We start from the raw sequence: 22,024 nt of genomic DNA, 5'->3' as shown, positions 1-22,024 counted from the left end.
TGCCACTTTTAGGGAATTATGTACATTATCTGCATTCTCACATCCCTCTGTTCTACCACACTCCTCAGTGTCCTATAATTTACCATGTATGTCCTTTCTTAGTTTGTCCTTCCAAAATGCAACACCTCACTCTTGTCTGCACTAATTCCATCTGCTATTTTTCAGCGCATTTTATTCCAAATGGTCTAGATCCCTCTGCAAGTTTTGAAAACCTTTTTTGCTGTCCACAGTGCCTCCAATTTTAGTGTCATCTGCAAACTTGCTGATCCAATTTACCACATCATCATCCAGATCATTGATCTAGATGACAAACAACAATGGTCCCAGCACTGATCACTGAGGCACATCCCTAATTACAGCCCTCCAGTCTGAGAAGCAATCGTGCACACTATTCTCTGGCTTCTCCCGTCCAGCCATTGTCGAATCCAGTTCATTACTTTACCATTAATACCTAGTGTTTAAACCTTCCTGACTAACCCCCCCACCCCCATGTGGGACCTTGTCAAAGGCCTTCTAAAATCCATGTAGACAACATTCACAGCCTTTCCTTTGTAATTTTCCTGGTATCCTTCTCAAAAATCTCTATAAGATTGGTTAAACACAAGTATCATGCACAAAGCTATGCTGACCATCCCTAATCAGTTTCTAGCTATCCAAATAAATGTATATCTGATCTTTCAGAACACCTTCCAAGCCTTTTTTAAACAACAGAACAATGCGTGCTACCCTCCAATCCTACGACATTTTAAATATTTCTGCCAGAGCCCCTGCAATTTCTCCACTAGCTTCCTTCAAAGGAATATCTTGTCAGGCCCTGGGGATTTATCCACCCTTATTTGCTTTAAGACAGCAAGCACTTCCTCCTCTTTTATCTGTATAGCTTCCATGACATCGCTGCTTGTTTCCCTTACCTCCCACAAATCTGTGCCTGTTTCCTGAGTGAATACAGTTGAAAAAAAATTAAAATCTTTTTTGCAGACAAAGCTGATCTTCCAGGGGACCAATTTTGTCCCTTACTATCCTTTTGCTCTTAATATACAGTACTTGTAGAAACCCTTGGGATTTTCATGCATATTGTCTGTCAAAGCAACCTCATGTCTTCTTTTAGCCTTCTTGATTTCTTTCTTGGTTTTTCTTGCATTTTTCAAATATTCTCAAATTCCTTATTTGCTCTATACCAGCTATGCACCTCTCTCTCTTTTTTGGAACCAGATCCCCAATATACCATGAAAACCAAGGTTCCTTTGCCTTTAATCATGTCAGGAACATTTAAACTCTGTACTCTCAAAATTCCACCTTTAAAGGTCCTCCGTTTACCTTGCAAATCCCTGTAATTATTTAAACCCCTGCGAAGGTTCCATAGAAGAATGGTGTTCGTTCAGCTCATAGACGACCTCTGTTGTGCTTTGTTCACTGCAGTGGTGACGCTGACAGTCCAAAGTGATTTTTTGAACCAAGCTATGGATACGCAGAATGCTGTTGTGCTCAAACTACTGTGTTTTTTGGACCTCATAACCACAGGTTTCATTGGAGCAGGCCAAGGCCCAGTTTCACCTTTGTCAAATTGCCACTGATGCTACAAAATATGGCTATGTTGTCACATCGCTAGATTAGGACACCGAAGTATGCATCTTTGACTTGTTATGCCAGCATCCAGCCAGCGATAGGTACAAAGCTATCTTCTTATTTGTACTTTTGGACTTTCCCACAGCACCAGAGAGGCAAGTCTCCTTCATACAGATTTGCTCCTCAATTCTCGTTGACTATTGGCCAGTCTATAATACAACCGCATGAGTGTGATAATTTCTTTCCCATTCCTCAGCTCAACCCATGTAGACTCAGTAGTCGAGCCTTCTGGTCTGTCCTGCCTAAACACAGCTGTGTTATTTTCCCTGATGAGCAATGCCATTCCTCCCCCTTTCATCCACACTCCCCCACCCCCCAATTCTATCATGGCTAAAGCAACAGAAGCCTGGAACATTGAGCTGCTAGTCTTGCCCCTCCTGTAACCAAGTTTCACTAATGGCCACAGTGTCATAATTCCATGTGCCAATCCACACTCTAAGCTCGTCTGCTTTTCCTGCAACACTCCTTGCATTGAAATAGATGCACCTGAGAACAATTCCACCATGTACAACGTGTTGGCTTCTATCGGTGCATGCAATCTTCACGTCATCTTTTCCCTCCTCCACTCCTCTATCTGGTCTGGCACCCTGGTTCCCATTCCCCTTAAACACACTGGAAGAGCACCAGCAAACCATCCTGTCGGAACAGGTCCCCCCTGCCCTGGAAGAGAGACCAATGATCCAGAAACCTGAAGCCCTCCCTTCTGCATCATGTTTTTAGCCACATGTTAAGCTGCATTATCCTCCTTTTTCTTACCTCACTAGCATTTAACTAGATGAGCTGATCATCCTAAACATTAGCCAAAATCATCTTTCACTCCCTCCGTAGTTTGGCTGAGTTGAAATTGTTGCAATAACACTGATTGAGTAAATGGTGCCAGAAACAAAATGAGAACAATATTTTCAACATTAAAAATGGAATCAATAAATGCAAAATTTAAATTTTCCTATTTGAAAAAGTGATTTCTTTGAATATGATTTCTATACCTCTTAGGGTGTAATGTTAAAAGGCATTAAAATACTTGTCTCTGTGCATTTATATGAAGGTGCACAAGTAAAATAACCCTAATCTGTGTCACGGACTATACCCAATGGAACCATGTTAGGAAGAATAAAATTGACACGACATGTTTGGATAAGGTGGGTTCACAAATTACTTTGTTTTTGCTGTGGATACTCAGTGCCTGGAAGATTAATGATAACAATGAGGACGAAAATAGCATGTTTTAAGAGATTTATTGGTGTGTAATGGCAGGGTGAAACTGAGAGTTTTGGATGTGCATTGAGAATCAGAAAGGACAATGCCGATAGATTTAATTTGTGTTTCAGTGGAGAGTCATTAATCTTATTAATCTTCTTCAAACATAGGAGGCAAAGTGTTCGCCTTAACAAGACAGCTAAAAAAATATGTGGAGAAATTTAACTTTTTTTTAAAAAACATGGTCCAAGACCCATTGTTTTAAGCCCAAAAGTCTACAGGCTTAATTATGTCTCTCAGAAGTGATCAGAATCTTCAACTGCTGTGAATGCAGTTGAAGATTTAAGAACCTAACCGGCATTGATACTGGGCATCAATGCCCAGTATCAAGGAAGTGCTTGCTGTCTTAAAGCATCTCAGAGTCAGAGACCTGTAGTGTCTTCAAGTTCAAGTTTATTTATCACCCACGTGTAACAGTGTAACCTGACAAAACAGTGTTTTCCAGTCCACGGTGCAAAAAAAAACCAATGCAAACACACATGCAGACATAACACACAGACAGTAAAACAAAACATATACAGAGCCTATATACATGTCTTATATACATACATTAAAAATAAATATCATTAATAAATAGTAGAGTCATATGGAGTTGTTTTATCAGTTCAGCAGTCTCACTGCCTGTGGGAAGAACCTGTCCCTCAGCCTGGTGGATCTGGCTCTAATACCTCTGTATCTCTTTCCCAACAGTAGCTGCAAGATGCTGGATGCAGGGTGGTTATGTGAGCCCCTTTTAAACAATGATCCCGTTAAATCACATCAATGGGGGCAGAGAGACTTCTGTGACCATCTTTGCTGCCTTTATGAATTGACATCCGATCTGATGCTCTACAATAACCATACCACACTGTGATGCAGCTGGCCAGGATGCTCTCGATAGAGCTCCTAAAATATGGAAAGTTAACAGAATGATGGCTGGTAGCCTTGCCCACCTCAGGAATTCTAAGGAACTGTAGTTGCCGTTGCGTCTTTCTGACAAGTGAGGAGATGCTGCGTGTTTACAATGGTTAAGTGAACTCCAAGAAAATTGGTGCTCTCCATTACCAAGCTATTGATTTTGTGTAGAGTCTTCTTTGTTTTGTGCATGTTGAGACTCAGGTTGTTATTTTCACATAATTTCACAAGATTTTCCATCTCTTCTCTGTATGGTGGTTCATAATTGTTGCTAATGAGGCTGTCTGTATCCACAATAACACAGGTCATTTCAGTTTGAGGCATTTTAAACAGTTGAGGAACAAAGGCAATAGGAGGTTGAAGGTTAATCTGGGTTCCTACACTTGTGTTTTTGATCTTTTACATTATACTTAAAAGTTGCACACACTAAAATAACCGTGTTCTCTGAGGTCCTATGCATCCACAGGTTAACCTATGACAGCAAAACAGGAACGCAAGTTGTTTGACTTCCAGATGTTTTCTGAGCCCTTATTACTTTCTTTTTCCCTTTCCCAGTTAATTAAAAAAAACTCAAAGGATTTCCTTTGAAAACTCAGTAACAAACGCTTAGTAAGTTTTAACACCCTGCAAAAATAAATATCAATGGGATGCTAGGTGAACGTGTGTATGCATTCTCCAAAATTGTAATTATCAGTCAAAAGAATGTGACATTGGAAAGAAAACGGCAATGTTAAGCAAGATTGGAAGTACTTATTTTGAGAGGTGCAATTAGAATCCTCACTATTGCATTTTAAGCTTTAATGATAGTGTAAATCTTTAATTAAGCATTTTAATGCACTGAACAAGTTTCAGTTGCCAAATATTCCCAAACTTTAAAAAAATTACACAAAGATAATTAAGATTTGAAATTGCTGCCATGAATTACAACTGTCTGCCTGTCCTTGGAATTTAAGATAAGCAGAATTATAAATGATGAATTGAGAGTTGAATTCAACATTAGTAAGAAAAGCTTACAATGGCATAGTTCCATAAAATTAACTCAGCTTGACCTCTGGAAGAAGATGAGAGCAGCAGTGAAGACAGCTCCATTAGGAGTTCATCTTTCTTCTCAGCTCCTCACCAAAAGCAGATGGAGCCTTCATTTAGCAAAATGCACCGTGACTCTAAGTTTATAGATGAGCATCTGGGATGTTTCCTCGCACAGTGTGAGGTTCAACACTGTCAAATTTATCAACTGTTCAAGCTTGCAATTAATGAGTTGGAAACCTGCATTGTACACCTCTGGATGCATGGCTCCCAAGCCTCAGAAAAAAAAAAGAAAGAATGCCTTGAAATATAAAAGGTCAATAGCATGCATGCAAGATTAATGTGTAAGAATGTGGGGTCCTGAGAGCAGTGAAATTCTATATCATTATGCTTTGTTTCATATCTTTGAGACAGCAATGCAATAGAGATATATAGAAAGCATTAAACAGTACTCTGTTAATAGTTGATATGATTGTACAATAATGGTACTGAATCATTTAATTATTTTATCTGTATCAGAATAATGCCATTTCTATGATTTTAACAATATACGTCAGTTTGCATTTTTAACAAAAGTATGACTGTTTCAGTGGCTGTTTGTTCCCTGTAATGGGAGAGACCTAAAACAAGTAGTTCAATAGACTCTGATGGGAAGAGGTAATGTTAGAAATACAACGAGCAGCACCATAACAAGAATATACAGCAGGAGGCGAACATCCTCATTAGAAGCATTTATGCAAAATCTATTCCACGAAAATTCATCCCTTGTGAATCCCACCAAATTACTGTATGGTATTGGATGCATATTTTACTCTTGCGTTGAAAACTTGAAAAGTTAGCTTAGGAGGTACAATATAATACACCACTGCAAAAATATAGTGGATTTAACAATCTCAGTCAGAGATGAACTTCCAGCCAAATATAATTTGATAATATTACCCAAGGAATATCTCATCTTGTCTTGCAACATTTTCCATACCCAAGCATCAACAAATTTTGGGTGTGGAGGAAAGAATTCCAAATTTCTGCTTCAACATGGAACATTTTATTAATTTTAATGTTATTTATTTTTTTCTTCTGGAATCATCTCTACAGCTGATAGTTTCTCTGGAGACATCCTATTTAATGTCCTTATCTTAAACATCTCTATTAGGTGATTATTCTTGCAAGGAAATACAAGCCAAGTCCATATAATTTGTCTTCAAAATGACAGTGCCCTCCATAATGTTTAAGACAAAGACATTTTTTTCTTCATTTGCTCCTGTACTCCATAGTTTGAAATTGTAATCAAACAATTCACATGATTAAAATGCACATTCCAGATTTTATTAAAGGGTACTGTAGATGTATACATTTGGTTTCACCAATTAGAAATTACAGCACTTTTTATACATAGCATTCCTTATTTTGGGGCACCATATTTGGGACAGAGCAATGTAGTCATGTTTAGTACTTTGTTGCATATCCCTTGCATGCAAAGACAGATTAAAGTCTGTGACAATAGACAATAGGAGCTGGAGTAGGCCCTTCGGCCCGTCGAGCCAGCACCGCCATTTTACAGATCATGGCTGATCACTACCATCAGTACCCCTTTCCAGCCTTATCCCCATAACCCTTAACTCCTTTGCCCACATAGACATCACCAGATGCTGCTCTTCCAGATCTCTACTGCAGACATCTTCAACTCCTGCTTGTTTTGGGGACTTGTCCCCTTAGATTTTCTCTTCAGCATATGTAAGGCACGCTCAATTGGATTTAGATCAGGGGACTGGGCCATTCAGGAATTTTCCTGTTTTTACCTTTGAAAAACTCCTTTGTTGCTTTACCAGTTTGTTTGCGATCATTGTCTTATTGTAGGATGAAGTGCCATCCAATGGGTTTGGAGGCATTTTCTCGAACTTGAGCAGATAAGATGTTTCTATACACCTCAGAATTCATTTTGATACTGCCATTAGCAGTTACGTCATCAATGAAGACAAGTGCCCTACGTGCCCAGGCCATACCACTCCCACCACCATGTTTCACAGATGAGGTGCTATGCTTTGGATCTTGAGCAATTCCTTTACGTCTCAAAACTTTGCTCTTGCCATCACTCTGATATGGGTTAATCTTGGTCTCATCTGCCAAAAAGACCTTTTTTCCAGAATTCTATACGCTCTTTTAAATAATTCTTGGCAAACAGCAATTTGGCCATCCTGTTTCTGTGGCTAATTAGTGGTTTGCAACTTGCAGTGTAGCCTCTGTATTTCTATTCATGAAGTCTTCTCCTGATAGTGGTCACTGACACATCCACAACTGCCTCATGAAAAGTGTTTCTGACCTGTCGGACAGGTGTTTGGGGATTTTTTTCTTCATTATGATGAGAATTTTTCGGACATCAGCAGTGGACATCTTCCTTGGAATGCTAGTCCCTTTACAATTACTGAACTCACCAGTAATGTCTTTCTTATTAATGATATTCCAAACAGTTGATTTTGGTTATGCTGAGGTTTGAGTGATGTCTCTTACTGTTTTCTTCTTGTTTTTCAACTTTCTTTGACACAACTCCGGCCCTCATGTTGAAAAATTGCAACTCCAGATTCCAAAGTGATCAAAAGCTTAGAAGCAAGCCTAGCTCTCTTATACCTACACCAATAAAGCAATTAACATAACTGAGTAATCACAAACATCTGTGAAGCCAAATATCCCAAACATTACAGTGCCCTATATATTTATAAAGTACTGTAATTTCTACATGGTCAAACCAAAATAACCTGGAGTAAAATATGGAATGTGCACTTCACATGTGAATTGTTTGATTAGAAATTTAAAATTGTGGAGCCCAGGGGCAAATAAAGAAAGAAATTATGTCTTTACCTCAACCATTATGGAGGCACTGTAAATCTTTTAAAATCTGTTATTATTATGACAAAGCTCTGCATTAATAAGTGTTTGCAATATTCTGTACAATGCTTTACATGATCAAAAATTATCCAGTGGCAATCCAACCACAACTCTGTACAACTGGAATACAATTAATTCTCTTTTGCATCTGACCCCTTTAGAGGAAGGCCAACAGCCTTTCTTTTGTTTTTTGTGCTTGTAGATTTCATTTTTGTGATGTTCAGATATCTAAGTTTCTTTGCTCCTCAACAGTTTCTCATTAAGTAGTTGTTCCGAATATTTTGTGCGTAAAGAGAAACATCAGAAAATGTTTTATAATGTAGATTTATTGAATCCTTATTTTGTGGAATTGCTGAACTTAATGGCATAATGAGGTTGTTCAGAGACAACCGAAACAATCTTATATTTTCCACTTCCATACTATTTGCCTCAGATGCAGCAAATCAATTTAGAAGATAACCTCCTGTCTTCTGAGTTGTATTACAATTCTCACATTGTGCAGTTAACCTGAGACACAAAGCAACACATTTCCAAATCTATAAACCCCGCCCCCCCCAAAGTGTTGTTTTTGTTACTTTAAAAAAAAAATCAATGTTGAAAGGAGACCAACCTAATCTGGCCTCTGACAAGAGGTCGATTCTTTGTCCTGTTCATGTTCGAGTCAAAGGGCACCTCGAAGAACTGTGAGGAAGTTAAAAAAAACAGGTCATGTCACAGTAGAATCCCTGTGAAATCATTTCATATAAAGTAGATTAAAATCAATTTTCAAATAAGTAAACCTGAAATTATGCTGAATTATGGGAATATGGAGGACACCTTCATAATTCCAAAGCTTTTTCAAAAGCTCAGCCCCTGACGAAATAAGGCAATTTTTCAACTGACTTCCAATTTGAAGACCACAAGAAATTCAGAATTATGCTTGGATTAAACACATTCTAACAATAGACAAATATTATAGAAAGGAAAAAAAAGTGACATTCACAATTCCTTCTCCACCAAACTCTCCATAGCTCTTGCCAAGCTTCCCAAGATGGGCCAATAGAGAGTCTGGTGGATTTGAGCTGGACTCATGATGGTATAAGACAATTATTTTCAATGCAACTTAAGCAAGGTATATATTAGCAAATCCCCCCCACCCCCCCGGGAAAGAGAACTGTGCTGAAATGTCAGGCTGAAAAAAAAGTTCCTTTCATAAAGATAACAAGACTAATGATGTTTTGCCCATGGTCCTACACCTGTATTGATAGTTGGGGAAGAAGTTCAATCTCATTACTTCCTACCACTGCTGAATACTATCCCTCTCACTTCAGAAAATACCTATTAATTTAAAATCAAATTTGATAGAAATAACTGGTTTTTATAAATACAAGGCAGAACACAATCAGACACGAGGACAAATAGAACCACATCAAACTGTTAAAAAAAACACGGTGACAATTTTTTGCAATGTTGGCAGTTATTTATAATTTCACTTCAATGAATTTAAAATGTTTGACTTGTATCTTTTCCACGGTCTTTTTATTAATTTTTTTTACCAGTTTTTTTTCCTTTGATACTAATCATTAAGCATCTGGCAATGCAATTAGGCGTTTCTTCTCCTTCATTATGTTTTTTGTACTATTAAAGTTTTCTTTTCTCCAAAAAGGTATGTATTATATTAAGAATATGATTTATGGATGTGATTTGCAATTCATGTATGTTTTTGCTATACGAAATGTCTTAAGTTTGTGTATATCCATATCATTCTATTGAATTGTAGCTTTTACCTTTTTTGTGCAACTTTTTCATTAAAATTAATAAAAAATATTTTTTTAAACAAAGAAAGAACGGTGTAACTGAATCATGGCAACAGATATTCCCATGACACGTTGGGAAATAGGGTATGGTTAAGAGTTTCTGAATTAAATGAACAAGAAAAAACTGAATTTGAACAAGGCTAAGGCTGATTTTATATTATTGCATAAGCCACCTGTGACTAGTATTTACCCAGCAAGTCTCATGCAATAAAATTATCAATGCACATATGAACTTCCTAAAATTTGCTGAAATTACTTTCAGACTGAAGACAACTGTGCAAGAAGCATGAACCAGAGATCTTGGTTTAATAGAAAACATATATTTTCTAATTATGCATTCCTTTTAAAAGCCAGAAACACAATGGACTCAAAAGGCCTTGACATTTTATAAAATTCAGTTTGAATCTCTTGCCAGTGTTTATTTTGATGACGTCAAGGAAATCGAAAGGCAATTGTTTAAATAGCTCAAGCAGACAGAGTTGAAAAAGAAGCAAAACACAAAGGTCTACCGTCACCGTGACTGAAGTAAAAACACAATGTTGGAGAAACTCAGCAGGTGAAACAGTGCCCTTTATAGAGCAAAGATACATAACCAGCATTTCAGACTTGAGCCCTTCATCAAGGTACTAACAAAATGTAGGCAGGTTCCCAGACAAAATGGGGGGGAAGCAGGGAAATAGATTTGCTTTTCAAGCTGAAATCTTACACTGCTTGACTTTGCCTGTACTTAACTTTGACACAGTCCTTTCGAGATCTTTGGGGCAGGCCCATGAGGTTTACAAGATGCATACAATACCAGCAGGTTTTAAAGGAATCATAAAAGGCGAGCTAAATTCAACCTCAGCGTTTCGGTCGGAGTAATTGTTTCTTTGATAATGTTATATTATTTTTATCCATTATTGCTTTTAATGTTTAATTGAAGTGTTAACCAATCCATTTTTTATACTGATTCCACGTGCATAGATAGATTCATTGAATCAAAAGTATGGAAACAGGCCGATTAGCCCAACTCGTCCATACCAACTCGTCCATCTGAACTGCTCTAACTTGCCTGCGTTTGGCCCACTTCCCACCAACCTTTCCTATCAAAATACCTGCCTAAATATCTTTTAAATATCAGAATTGTTCTCATCTTTACAGCTTCTGGAAACAAATTCCAAATACCCAGTACAGTTTGTGCAAAAAAAAAGGCATCCCTCAGATCCTTTTTAAATCCTTCCCCTCTCACTTGAAACCTATGCCCCTAGTTTTGGGCTCCCCTTCCTAGGAAAAAAAGGCCTGTGACTATTCACCTTACTTCTGCATATTCCAGTTTGCTCCAGTCAAAGATCATTTTCTGATTTCAAGTTTTTTTTTGGAAGGCTTCAAACATCTATTCACTTGCTAGAATGAGCATATTACAGTTCTAATTGCACAGAATTTGTTGGACACATGGATCACGCACAATATGTCCAAACAGTGCTGGAAACAGCTGGCTTACTACTTCAAAGTCCATGCATCAGAGTAAATTCCCCCACAAGAAAGGCACACATTTTGACAGCTGATCTAGTACAATAGCATAAAAACAGATTTAAGAGCTGTGATGCGGTGTATTTTTTTTGTAACTGACCCAGAACGTTGTGCAATTACTGATTGGGTTGCAGCTATTCAACTGACGCCAGGTGCAAATCTGCAGTGCACTTGTTTTAGCCTGTGGTGCAAGTCTCACATCCAGTTTTCTTTGCCCTGTTCCACTTCTGCCCTGCAGCTAATGAATCAAAGTAGTTCCAATTTACATTGTTTTGGGTATAGGAAGAACAAAATTTGACGCCTCATTCAATGATCAGCACTTTTAAGGTTTCTTTCCTATCGCGCTGTCCTGTTAGTATTATCAGCTGTCATTTTTACTTCTAGCATCTCAATGTATTTTGGAATAATTCATTCTACATCTGAGTGTTCACTTTCACAAATAGCCAGATGTCAGATGAGGGTATGTGTGATGAAGAACGTATCTCAATAAGGAAGGAAATGAGAGTGAAAAGTTCAAAAACGCACTTTAAAACTGATGTATCTTTGACATAAAACATTCAAAGAATAAAAGGAACTTTGCCCATATAAATCCAGCAGGAAGCTGTTTGTCAACAGTAATGTCATAAAAACAAGAGTTTTAAGCATAAAGTAACGCCATACTAGTTAAATTACTGGTTTAATAACCCAGAAGCTTGGGCTAACAGTTGGTGTAAAGACAAATATCAATAGAGAACAAGATGGTTTAAAAGTTAATTCATTTGAGAGATACTTCAAATATATTTACACAAATGAGTAATTGCAGAGGAAATCCATTTTGAAATTATGATCATTGCATATAAATACATTTGTTCATTCAGGTGTCTTGCTGTTCAGCGTGGGCGCTTACGTCTCTCCATCCATCACGGTCTCTGACCCTCTGAATTGTAGCTGTTGCCTCTCCTGTTTTTAATCATGATCTCTCATTTTCATTCTCTGTCTCTCTGCTTCTTTTTCCTTCCAGGTTTCCAATTGTAACTATATGTTCTAATGTACCTCTTTGCATGATGTGTCCAAAGAATTTTGATTATAGTTTTCTGATTCTTTTAAGTAATGTTTTGTTTTCATTCTTTAAAGAACTTCTTTGTGTTATCCTTGCCCATATATGATATGCACAGCATATCAAATAAATTATAAAATATAAAATTACACAAGAAACCGCTCATTTCTCCTAGCAAGGCACATATTATGTGCCAATGTGAATATACTTAATGCCAATGACCCTTGATGTTAACTGCTCTTTTAAATTGGGAAGTGAAACAGAGAGAGAAAAAAAACTTTTAGCGGAGAAGGCAAGAGGCTACCATATAAATAAGGGCACTGCACCTGTGGTCAAAATTACACATCTGGTCATCTGTAGAGAAACACATGGTTTGTGAGATTTGGAACTTTCAGTTTTTTAAAAAATAATGAGATAATTTTCAGTTGATTCTTGGATCTTTTCTTTCAGATTGAAGAAAAATCTTTCCAGAAGTAAAATTTAAATGTAAACAATTTTACATCTAAAGATGTCAGAAAACGTAACCAAATTTAATTCACAAAATTTGACTCCTTCCCAAATTCTCCCAGCTATATTTAATAACATTATTTTGAATGCTCTACAATGTGGATTTATAGAGGAACAGGTGCATTGGGAGAGAGAAATTCAAGACATCGAGTGCATGATAAGAAAACTCATAACTTGAGTCAACAGGGAATTAATAAAGCAGTGTCACAAAATGGAACTATGGACGTTTTGTACTGTCTTCCCTAATCTTCTGATTATCAGCTGCTTTTCCCAAACGTAAGCCAACAGCAGAACAATATTAATAGTGCCTTGAATCCCAGTTGTCTGCCCATACCCTTCACTGATGATAAAAAGTCAGTATGAGAAGATGAATTTGCCCTTTCAATTTAAGCACCAACCAAGAATCATAACTAGCCAGTTCTGGAAAGATTTAAAGAAAAAAAAATCAAAGAATCAACTGAAAATTGTCACATTATATAAGACAAAAAGTTCAAAACCGCACAAACAGAATCAATTAGGAGTGGCAAAGCATCTTTGGGTACATTTATATAATGAAGGTGCTACATGAATCAAAGCTGTGGCACTACTCAGACAAAAAATAGCAAAACTTTGTCACAAGCATTTCATCTGGCTGCTTGGCAAATTCATTTTAATTGCACCTCGACTTGAAATTACCTATTTATCAAAATATTTACCTTAAATAGCACATCTGCACTTGTGAAGAGATCCCAATATCTTTTTGAATAATTGTGGGAAAATCACAAGTTCGGTTACACAGTTTGGCAAATATAACTAATTCTTTCTGTGATCTTTATGCAATTAGAGATGGGGACAGACGTTTAGCAATTTACCCCTCGGCTTAATCATAACCATCCTGTGCTGTCACAAAGTCTAGAGCGTTTATCTATCTGGTTTTTCAAATGCCAATTATTCAGGATCTGACTGAGTGGTAAGACTCATCCGAGTCAAAAGACCTTGGATTTAGGCCAAGGTTTCTGTGGGCTGACCCTTCAGATTAGTATTGATAGGTCATCTGGAGATGCTGGAAATAACTTTTTCAAAGAGAGGTTAAACTGGCCATTTACCCTCTCGAGTGGTTGGAAAAGTGGAACCCACCCCCCATTAAAAATGAGGTACAATTTAGTGTTTTGAAGTCGTAAAAGGTTCCATACAATGTTTTGTTCTTACCAGGAGAAAAAGTGTTCCGCCCCCCCACCCCATGGTAAGTAAAAATACCATATTGATAGTACTGGTAAACATTGAGCAATGACCTTTGTTGAATAAATAAAATAAAATATAGATAAAATACAGCTAGTAGATGGATAATGTCAAAAATCAGTAGCGATGGCTCTTCCCTTGTAATTGGTGTCTAAAACCACATGGTAGGATTACCAGTTTTAGCATTACTAAAAGTCCCAATGACATTGTACCTGTGTGACAGATATTATATTTTATACTGTTTTTTATACTGTTTATATGTTTTTTAAAAGGAGAAAGATTATGGGTGTTTAGTGTAGGTCACAAACAAACAAACACTTCACAAATCAGATCTCATTTAAAATGAAAGAGCTTTGCTCAAACCAGATTAGTGCCTTTGTAAAGACAATAAAAACTGCTTTGCAAAAGGTTTTAGCCAGGAAGTGCAAATATAAGAACCCAAGGTCAAGAACCTTCAAAAGCAGGTGTAATGGATTATTGTTTTGAAAGCAACAGATGAACGGGCTTAGAAGATTGGGTCTGGTACCACAGTCTGTCTGGTTGCAGTTTTCTGTTCTAAGAAGGTCAGGTGGCTTTGGCAAGGAGGGAGAGAGAGAGAGGGAGGGATGGAGAGGGAGAGGGAGAGAGAGAAAAAAAACTGGTTTCTGCAGTTATGGAAGCTGGCAGCTTGTTTAAACCCCTTTTTAAAAATGGGTTGTGAGTTCGGAGTTCACCCTGTTGAAAATACTTGTGGTCCATACAAGGGGAAATGGCTGGCTAGAGTGTTTCACCTGAAATAAGGGAAACAAAAGAAACTCAGTGGTGACCTGGAAGAAGAGGTTATCATTTGGAAAACCCTGATGGGGCAAGTTTCTTCCACTAAAGCGGCTGATTGGAGGAAACCAATTTGTGTGTGTGTCCAATGAGCAACAAATTTCTCTCTGAAACCAACAAAAATCTTTCTGAGTGGTAAACAATTACCTTTAAGCACCAGAGTTTGATGAAAATTTCATAAATGTTGAATTCTGTGCACAGTATATTAATTGCCTGATACCGGTGAACTTGGAGGAGTGAGAAGTGAGATTGGACTGTAAATCAAAGAACTTTTCTGAACTTATCCACATTACATACACGTACACTTAGAATTAGAAGGGAGTTAGGTTAGGTTAATAGTAATAAGTTAAAGTTTGATCCTGTTTTTATGTTTAAAGAAAATTAAAAATGACTTTGTTTATGTAACCATTTGTCTTGGTGAATCTGTATTCCTGCTGGGTTTTGGGGTCCTCTGGGCTCGTAACACCTGTGTAATATGATTGTACGAGTGAAAGATATCATGCAAGAAAATAATATTTTGATCGAGCTGTGCACTATTCTGCTTCTACAAACTTTACAAGGCGGTAGTAAGTAATTAATCAAAGTGATGATCAAATTGTTGGTGATAGCAGTTATTAATCTTTTGTAAAAACGCTTTCACATTTAAAGTGCTTTGTGAGGTCATCTACATTAGAAACAACTAGGTGCCATTAACAGTAAATGTACAGCACTTAAGACTGCATTATGCATGCAATGGAAGAGAAATAAGGTATTTGTGAGCAACATCTCTTACTGCATTCCTAACCTAGCTAAACCCATCATTACTTCTGCAATCAAATCCACTGTCTAATCCCTTATCTTGGTTGATAAATGATCCCTCTTGCATTTTCTGCATTATTTGGTTTCATTGCTTCAAGCAATAAGAAAGTTCACCATGAACTTTTTCAAGATCAGACCGTCTAAAGTAAAATAATTAGATAAAAGCTTGTGATGCATTAAACTCTGATCATCATTTCAGCGAAACATAAGCTGGAAAGTTCAATCATAATCATTTATTACATTTATTGAAACAAGGTAAACAATTGTATCTACTGTGACTGCTGGTTGATAAACTTTTTAATGACTTTAAAAAATGCCATCAGTTGAAGATTTTAAAAAAAGTGAAATGGTCCTTTTGAGCAGCTGCAAAGATTTTGTTAATGCGAGTAAATTATTTTGACTCTTTCCTCAACTATTTTGGGCATCTAGTTAATCAAATTCACAGGGTCAAGAAGCATTTAATCTAAACTATCTACTCACCATGAAATTGACTTTTGGTCCTGTCTAAAATATGTGAAATGCCAAACAATTTATTCATCTTCTTGTAAACCCAGTTCTTCTAAATTCCCTTGATTCCAAGAGAAAACATTTCCATCTTCCTTGAGCATTTCCAGATGGACTGAGGTTCCCTTGAATTGTGTTCATCTTAATTTCCTCCATGGGGAGATGAATGATACACAGAACATCACCTTGTGTGAAGCTAATACTCTGGTAATTTTCCAAATTTTAACTGATCACCACGCGTCCTACTAGACTGCGATTATACCCATTGACCAATTACTTAAGTGCACTCTCTGACTCGATGACACTCGTGTGCTCCAAGCCTTTCTATTACCATTTCATTTTTCAATATTCTGTTTTCCTGACTTTCCTAGAAATCCTATCTCTAGTTTGGGAAGCTAGCACAAGGGTTCTTCTGCAGCACTAAAGAGATTTTTGTCAAGGTATCCACTTGCAATTAGTCAACTTTCTTTAATGGATTCATTAACAACAATCGATGAAACCATTAATCTCTTGCACCTGATTCTGATGGCCCACCAGTTTCACCAGATACAATACTGAACGGAGCATCAATGACAGAGTACATTTTAATGAAGCCACTGTGTTGCTTTGACTTCAAACTGTCTTTGCTCGGCTCTGCTCTTACCAAACACACAAACTTTGATGAATGGATATTTGTGCACCGGCAGACTTTGGCAATCTGAGGAAAATGATGTTAGAATATCAAGGTCTCAAACTTGGTCCACAGTCTATGTATTCCCACTGTTCACCTGGAATCTCTTGCCATGTCGGACTTCCAAATATAAAATCAAAGTAGATGACACAAATTTCTTGTTTATTTTCATTGTGTGATGACATTGTTTAATGGGTTTAATATGTTGAACATTGAGTGAGTGGGGAGGGGGTGGGGGGGTGAAGGAGGGAGGGAAGGGAGGGGGGAAAAGGGGAGAAAATGACACTGTGTATATTCAAGAGGGAAATGTTGGTGTGTATTTTGGTCAGTATGGTTCATAGTGTGAAAAATAAAAAAAATATATATAAAATCAATTTTGGGAGTCTGGTCTTGGGCATATGAACTCCATGGCCAACTAAAGGAGAGGCTATACTTGACCTGGTATTGGGAAATGAACCAGGTCAGGTGTCAGATCTCTCAGTGGGTGAACATTTTGGAGCAAGTGATCTCAATTGTCTCCTTTACCCGGAGAAGGACTAGAATAGAAAATTTAAATGTGGCAAGGGAAAATAAGATGCCAGTGGGCAAGAGCTTGTGAGCAGATGTCCTCAGGGAAAAGAATAGCAGAAATGTGGCCAATGTTCATGGCATTCTGGCACAAATATCTTCCACTGAGACAGGGAAAGGATGATAAGGTGAACAAACCACTGTGTACAAGCAATGTAGATAATCTAATGAAGTTTAGGAGAAGTTTAAGAAGAAAGGAACTGATAGAACTCTAGAGAATTATAAGATTGCCAGGGAAGAGTTAAGAATGCAAGCTAGAAGAGGCCATGAGCAGGCCTTGGCAAGCAGGATTAATGAAAACCCGAAGCCATATACAAGTATGTGAAGAACAAGAGGATGAATCATGAGGCTAGGCAGGACCCCTCAGGGGTGATAGTGGAAGCATGTCATGGAGTTGGAGGAGGTAGTAGAGGTCTTTAATGAAGAGTTTGCCTCAGCATTCATCGGAGCAAAAGACCTTGTGCGAATGACTTGAGAAGCAAGCGCATAATGACACACATATAAAAAAAAGGATGCATTGATGCTTTTGAAAAGCATGAGGCTGGATAGATTGCCTAGACCAGATGAGATTTAGCCAAGGCTACTGTAGGGAGGAGATCGCTAAGCCACTGGTGATGATCTTTCGTTCATCATTAGAAACAGAAATACTGGGGGAGGCTGCCCAGTTTTTTTTTGGTTCTAGGTTGTTTGGTTTTTTTACTTTGATTAGGTGGGGTTTTATATAATGATTTTCTTTTTTGAAGATTTCAGTTTGAGGAGATGAAAACATATTCGTTAATTGTGGTTAAATATTTACCTATAATATGATTAATAAAAAGATAGCAAACATTGTTCCCTTGTTCAAAAAAAGGAGTAGAGCTAACCCAGGAAATTATAGACCAATGTACCTTACTTTAGTGGTTGGTTGGAAAACTGTTGGAGAAGATTTAAAAACATTAAGGGAGGTAATCTGATTAGGGACAGTCAGGAGAAGATCTGGTCTCATGAGCCTAAATTTTTTGAAGATGTAACAAAGGACGTTGATGAAATTAGAGCGGTGGATGCGGTGTATATGGATTTCAGTTAGGCATTTGATTAGGTTCCCCATGCAAGGTTCATTTAGAAACTAAGGAGGCTTTGCTTTGTGGATACAGAATCGGCTTGCCCAGAGAAGGCAGGTGGTGATTGTACATGATTCTGCATCGTGTTCAGTGACCAGCGGTGTCCTGCAGGGATCTATTCTGGGAGCCCTCTTGTTTGCGATTTTTATAAATGACATGGATGAGGAAGTGGAAAAGTAGGCAAGTTAGTCTGCAGGTGACGTGGAAGTTGGAAGTGTTTTGGATAATCTGGAGGGTCACCAGAGTGTAGAGAGGGGCATTGGTAGGTTGCAGAGCTGGGCTGAGAAGTTACAGATGGTTCATTTCAGTTGGTCAAATTTGAAGGCAGAAGACAATGTTAATGGGAGAACCCTGAGGAGTGTGGACAAACCGAGAGATCTTGGTATACAATTTCAGTGGGCTGCACAGGTTTGTAGTGTTGTTAAGGTGTATGGCAAGTTGGCCTTCATTAGCTGTGGGATCGAGTTCAAGAGCTGCGAGGTAATGTTGCAATTATATCAAACCTTACCTATGCCCCACTTGGAGAATTGTATTCAGTTCTGGTCACCTTATTACAGGAAAGATGTGGATGCTATAGTGAGGGTGCAGAGGAGATTTACAAGGATGCTGCCTGGAGTGGAGAGCACCTCTCATGAGGATAATTTGAGTGAACTTGGTCTTTTCTCCTTGGAGTGAATGAGGATGACAGGGGTCCTGATAGAGGTGTAGATGAGAGGCACTGATTTTGGAGGTGTCCAGAGGCTTTTTCCAAGGGCTGAAATGGCTCAAACTAGGGGGCATAGTTTTAAGGTGCTTGGTTGTAAGTACAAGGAAGATGCAAGAGCTAGTTTTTTCCACATAGAGAGTGGGGGGTGCATGGAATGCACTGCTGGAAATGATGGTTGAGGCAGGTAAAATAGGATCTTTTACGAGACTATTAGATAGGAACAAGTAATTGAGAAAAATGGAGGATAATGCAGTAGAGAAATTTCTGGAAGTTGCTTCAGTAGGTTATTGGATTGACCTATACTGTAGATTTCAATATTCTATGGCCTGCCAATGGAGCTGACTGAGTGAAATTAGGGTTTCCATGACCAGAACTGAGATCCTAATTGGTTTATTTGGCTTGATCCATGGTTTGAATTCACTTGTAATATCAAAGCATCTCACCAATAATAAATCCTCGACAGCTACCCATCATGCCTCGAGTAGTTGGGATCACTTGAACCTTCTCCACTTCCAAGCACAACAAGATTAATGATTTACTTCTGTCTCTTACTGTCCGTGAGAAACTAGATGAAAAGCACAAGATGTGCAGAAAAAAGGTAAAAAATTTGAAAGGTTACGTGGAGAAATGAGAACATGTAGATTAAGTCAGAATAATGTGCAGCTTACAGTAAAGAATCAAAGGGAAGTTGAAAAAGGATACACAATACAGAGAATGCAAAATGGATGAAAAGGAGAAAATGGAAAATAAACAAGTAGAGAGAAAATGGATTCAGTAGGGAGCAGGCACCAGATTAATTCAATGAAAAGATGCATAAATTTCAGCTCAGATCAAAGCCATTTAACTCCGTTTGTTAAATATATGCATTTAAGTTTGATTTAAATGTTTTTTAAGTCTGATATCTTAGTATTAATTACTTTTCTTTTTGTTAGTATTTTAATTGGTTATGTTTTTGTTTTTTTTGTAAGTGGGTTTTTTTCTCACATATATTATTAACTTTATTAATTCTTCACTCTTTATTTTGGGGGAAAGGGGGGGTTGGACTAATTTGAGTTGGGTTATTAATGTGTAATAATTATTGGGGAGGGTATAGTTTATTTAGATAACTGATACTGTATTATAATTTTATTATTTTATTCATAATTTTTTAAAATGTAATCCTATATGTTATTCATGTTATAAAATCTTAAATAAAGTTTAAAAAAAAGGGTGTGTTTCGGTAATTCTGCCTTGCCTGCTGGAAAATGAATCTCAGGGTTGTATATAATGTCATGTATATACTCTGACAATAAATCTGAAATCTGCAAAAAAAAAAGCCATTGAACAATGGTGCACAGACTCATAATACCTTTTAAATTGAGGGCCAGAGAGTTTTCAAGTTTCGACCTCGTCGACAAGTTTAGGCACCTCTAAGTAAAGTCCCAAACAAATCTTCCTGCATATTTTTCCATTGGGGTCAATGATGGGAAACAAGCCAAGAAACATGGCTTTACATAATAGATTGGTACTTGCAATCAGAAACCAATGACCAGTGCTCACCATTCATTCTACTTGTGTTTGCTCAACATTTCTGGAGGGTTTTTGCACTATTGCTTGAAGTAAGTAGAAAGTGGAAGCAATTTAGCACCTCTGCCCAGGATATGGGCCACGTGAACAGAATAAGTAACTGTATATAGTGCCTGAGCTAATCAGGGCTAAATGCAGAAATGAGAGTTTGAATATTTATATAATGAAAAATTATGTTCACAAGCTGAACCTTTAAGGGCAAAAGAACCTTAAGATTATGAGAAAATAAGCTAAAAATGGAACATAGCTAGAAAAAAACATAAATGATCAATCTAACTTCTAAAAATGAACTTTTAGTGCCAGAGAAGAGTAGTTCAGTGGTTTAAAACTGTCCATCCTATTAAGATTCCATAAGATTTTATTTTTTTTTAAATTTTTTTATTTTTCACACCATAAATCACATTAGCCATGATATACACTATTTCTTTTTCACACATATACAGTGATTCCATAAGATTTGAATGCACAAGCATCTCATGACACATTTAATGGACACCTGATGGGCTCATCTCCCTCATTATACAAAGCACAATACTGTACTAGTGCAGAGGAGAACAATCAGATAACATGCCAAACTTGTGTTGACTGAAAATCACTGAATACAATATTTACTTAAGAATGGTAAGTGTTGACTATCTTTGCTTCATTGCAACTCAAAGCAAATGTTTGGTTCTTTTTGCAACCGAGAAACTGGTGTATTTCTTTAAAGCAATAATTAAAATACAGAGAAGAGCAAATTGATTTTTTTCATATTCAATTCACTTTAATTTTATAAAGAACAATTTGGTATTTGATAGCTGCAGGTGTTCACAAATTTCTCAAAGCTGACAGGGCACTTTTTAGCAATAACACGTTGATCTTGCGTGCATTCTTTTGACAGTCACCACGGTGCTTTAAAATAAGATCCCAATTGAAGACTAGCAGACTGGTTTAAACATTTCAGTATACTAGTAATTAATGTTTGCATTAAACAGAAAATAATCATCTCCCCATTCATCAGCCATTGACAGTTTCACTGCCCCACATCACACAGCTTTTATAACTGAATTCACTGATCATGAATGTGTTCTGAGCAGCAATGTCCTGCCAGCTTTTCAAAATCAACTTGCTCTTTTCAACTTAAAACATTCTTCGCTCTTTTCAACTTAAAACATTCTTCTGAAGTTTTACGGTCAATTCCACGTGTGCACTACATCCAATATATATTACATCCTTGCTTGGTCATGTATTATTTATTTTAAACCAGTAAACTGCCTCTCATTAAATTCTACATTTGCAGTGCCTCATAACTTAATTATGGTAAGTAAAATTCTCAAATACCAGATTAGTGCTACTTCATGTGCTCATTCTGACAAACGATTACAAAGAGTTATGCTTATGGCATGTTTAATTCTCAATAGCAGTTGAGCAAATTATTTCATTATTGAAAGAGCATGCTTTGTAAAAAATGACTGTCACTCTGCTACATGACATCAGTGACTAAAGTTCAGTTTGATAATTGAGAGTTGGGATTGAAAAAAAATCATCCAAAACTGTTAATAAAAATGT

At 37.3% G+C, this 22,024-nt stretch overlaps 1 protein-coding gene across 2 annotated transcripts in view; it reads right to left on the bottom strand.

Annotated features, from left to right (window-relative positions):
- The window catches only part of cox10 (cytochrome c oxidase assembly factor heme A:farnesyltransferase COX10), a 118,621-nt gene that overhangs the window by 20,674 nt on the left and 75,923 nt on the right, over positions 1–22,024 (bottom strand). For both annotated transcript variants that reach the window (XM_069929549.1, XM_069929548.1), the window contains one exon: positions 8,297–8,367. In XM_069929549.1, coding sequence (XP_069785650.1) covers positions 8,297–8,367 — 71 coding nt within the window. The remainder of the gene's footprint in view (positions 1–8,296; positions 8,368–22,024) is intronic.

This window comes from Narcine bancroftii, chromosome 3 (assembly GCF_036971445.1).
Source record: "Narcine bancroftii isolate sNarBan1 chromosome 3, sNarBan1.hap1, whole genome shotgun sequence".
Taxonomy (NCBI): domain Eukaryota; kingdom Metazoa; phylum Chordata; class Chondrichthyes; order Torpediniformes; family Narcinidae; genus Narcine; species Narcine bancroftii.
Note: the sequence above shows the minus strand (reverse complement) of the source record. Positions and strands in the feature narration are given on the sequence as shown.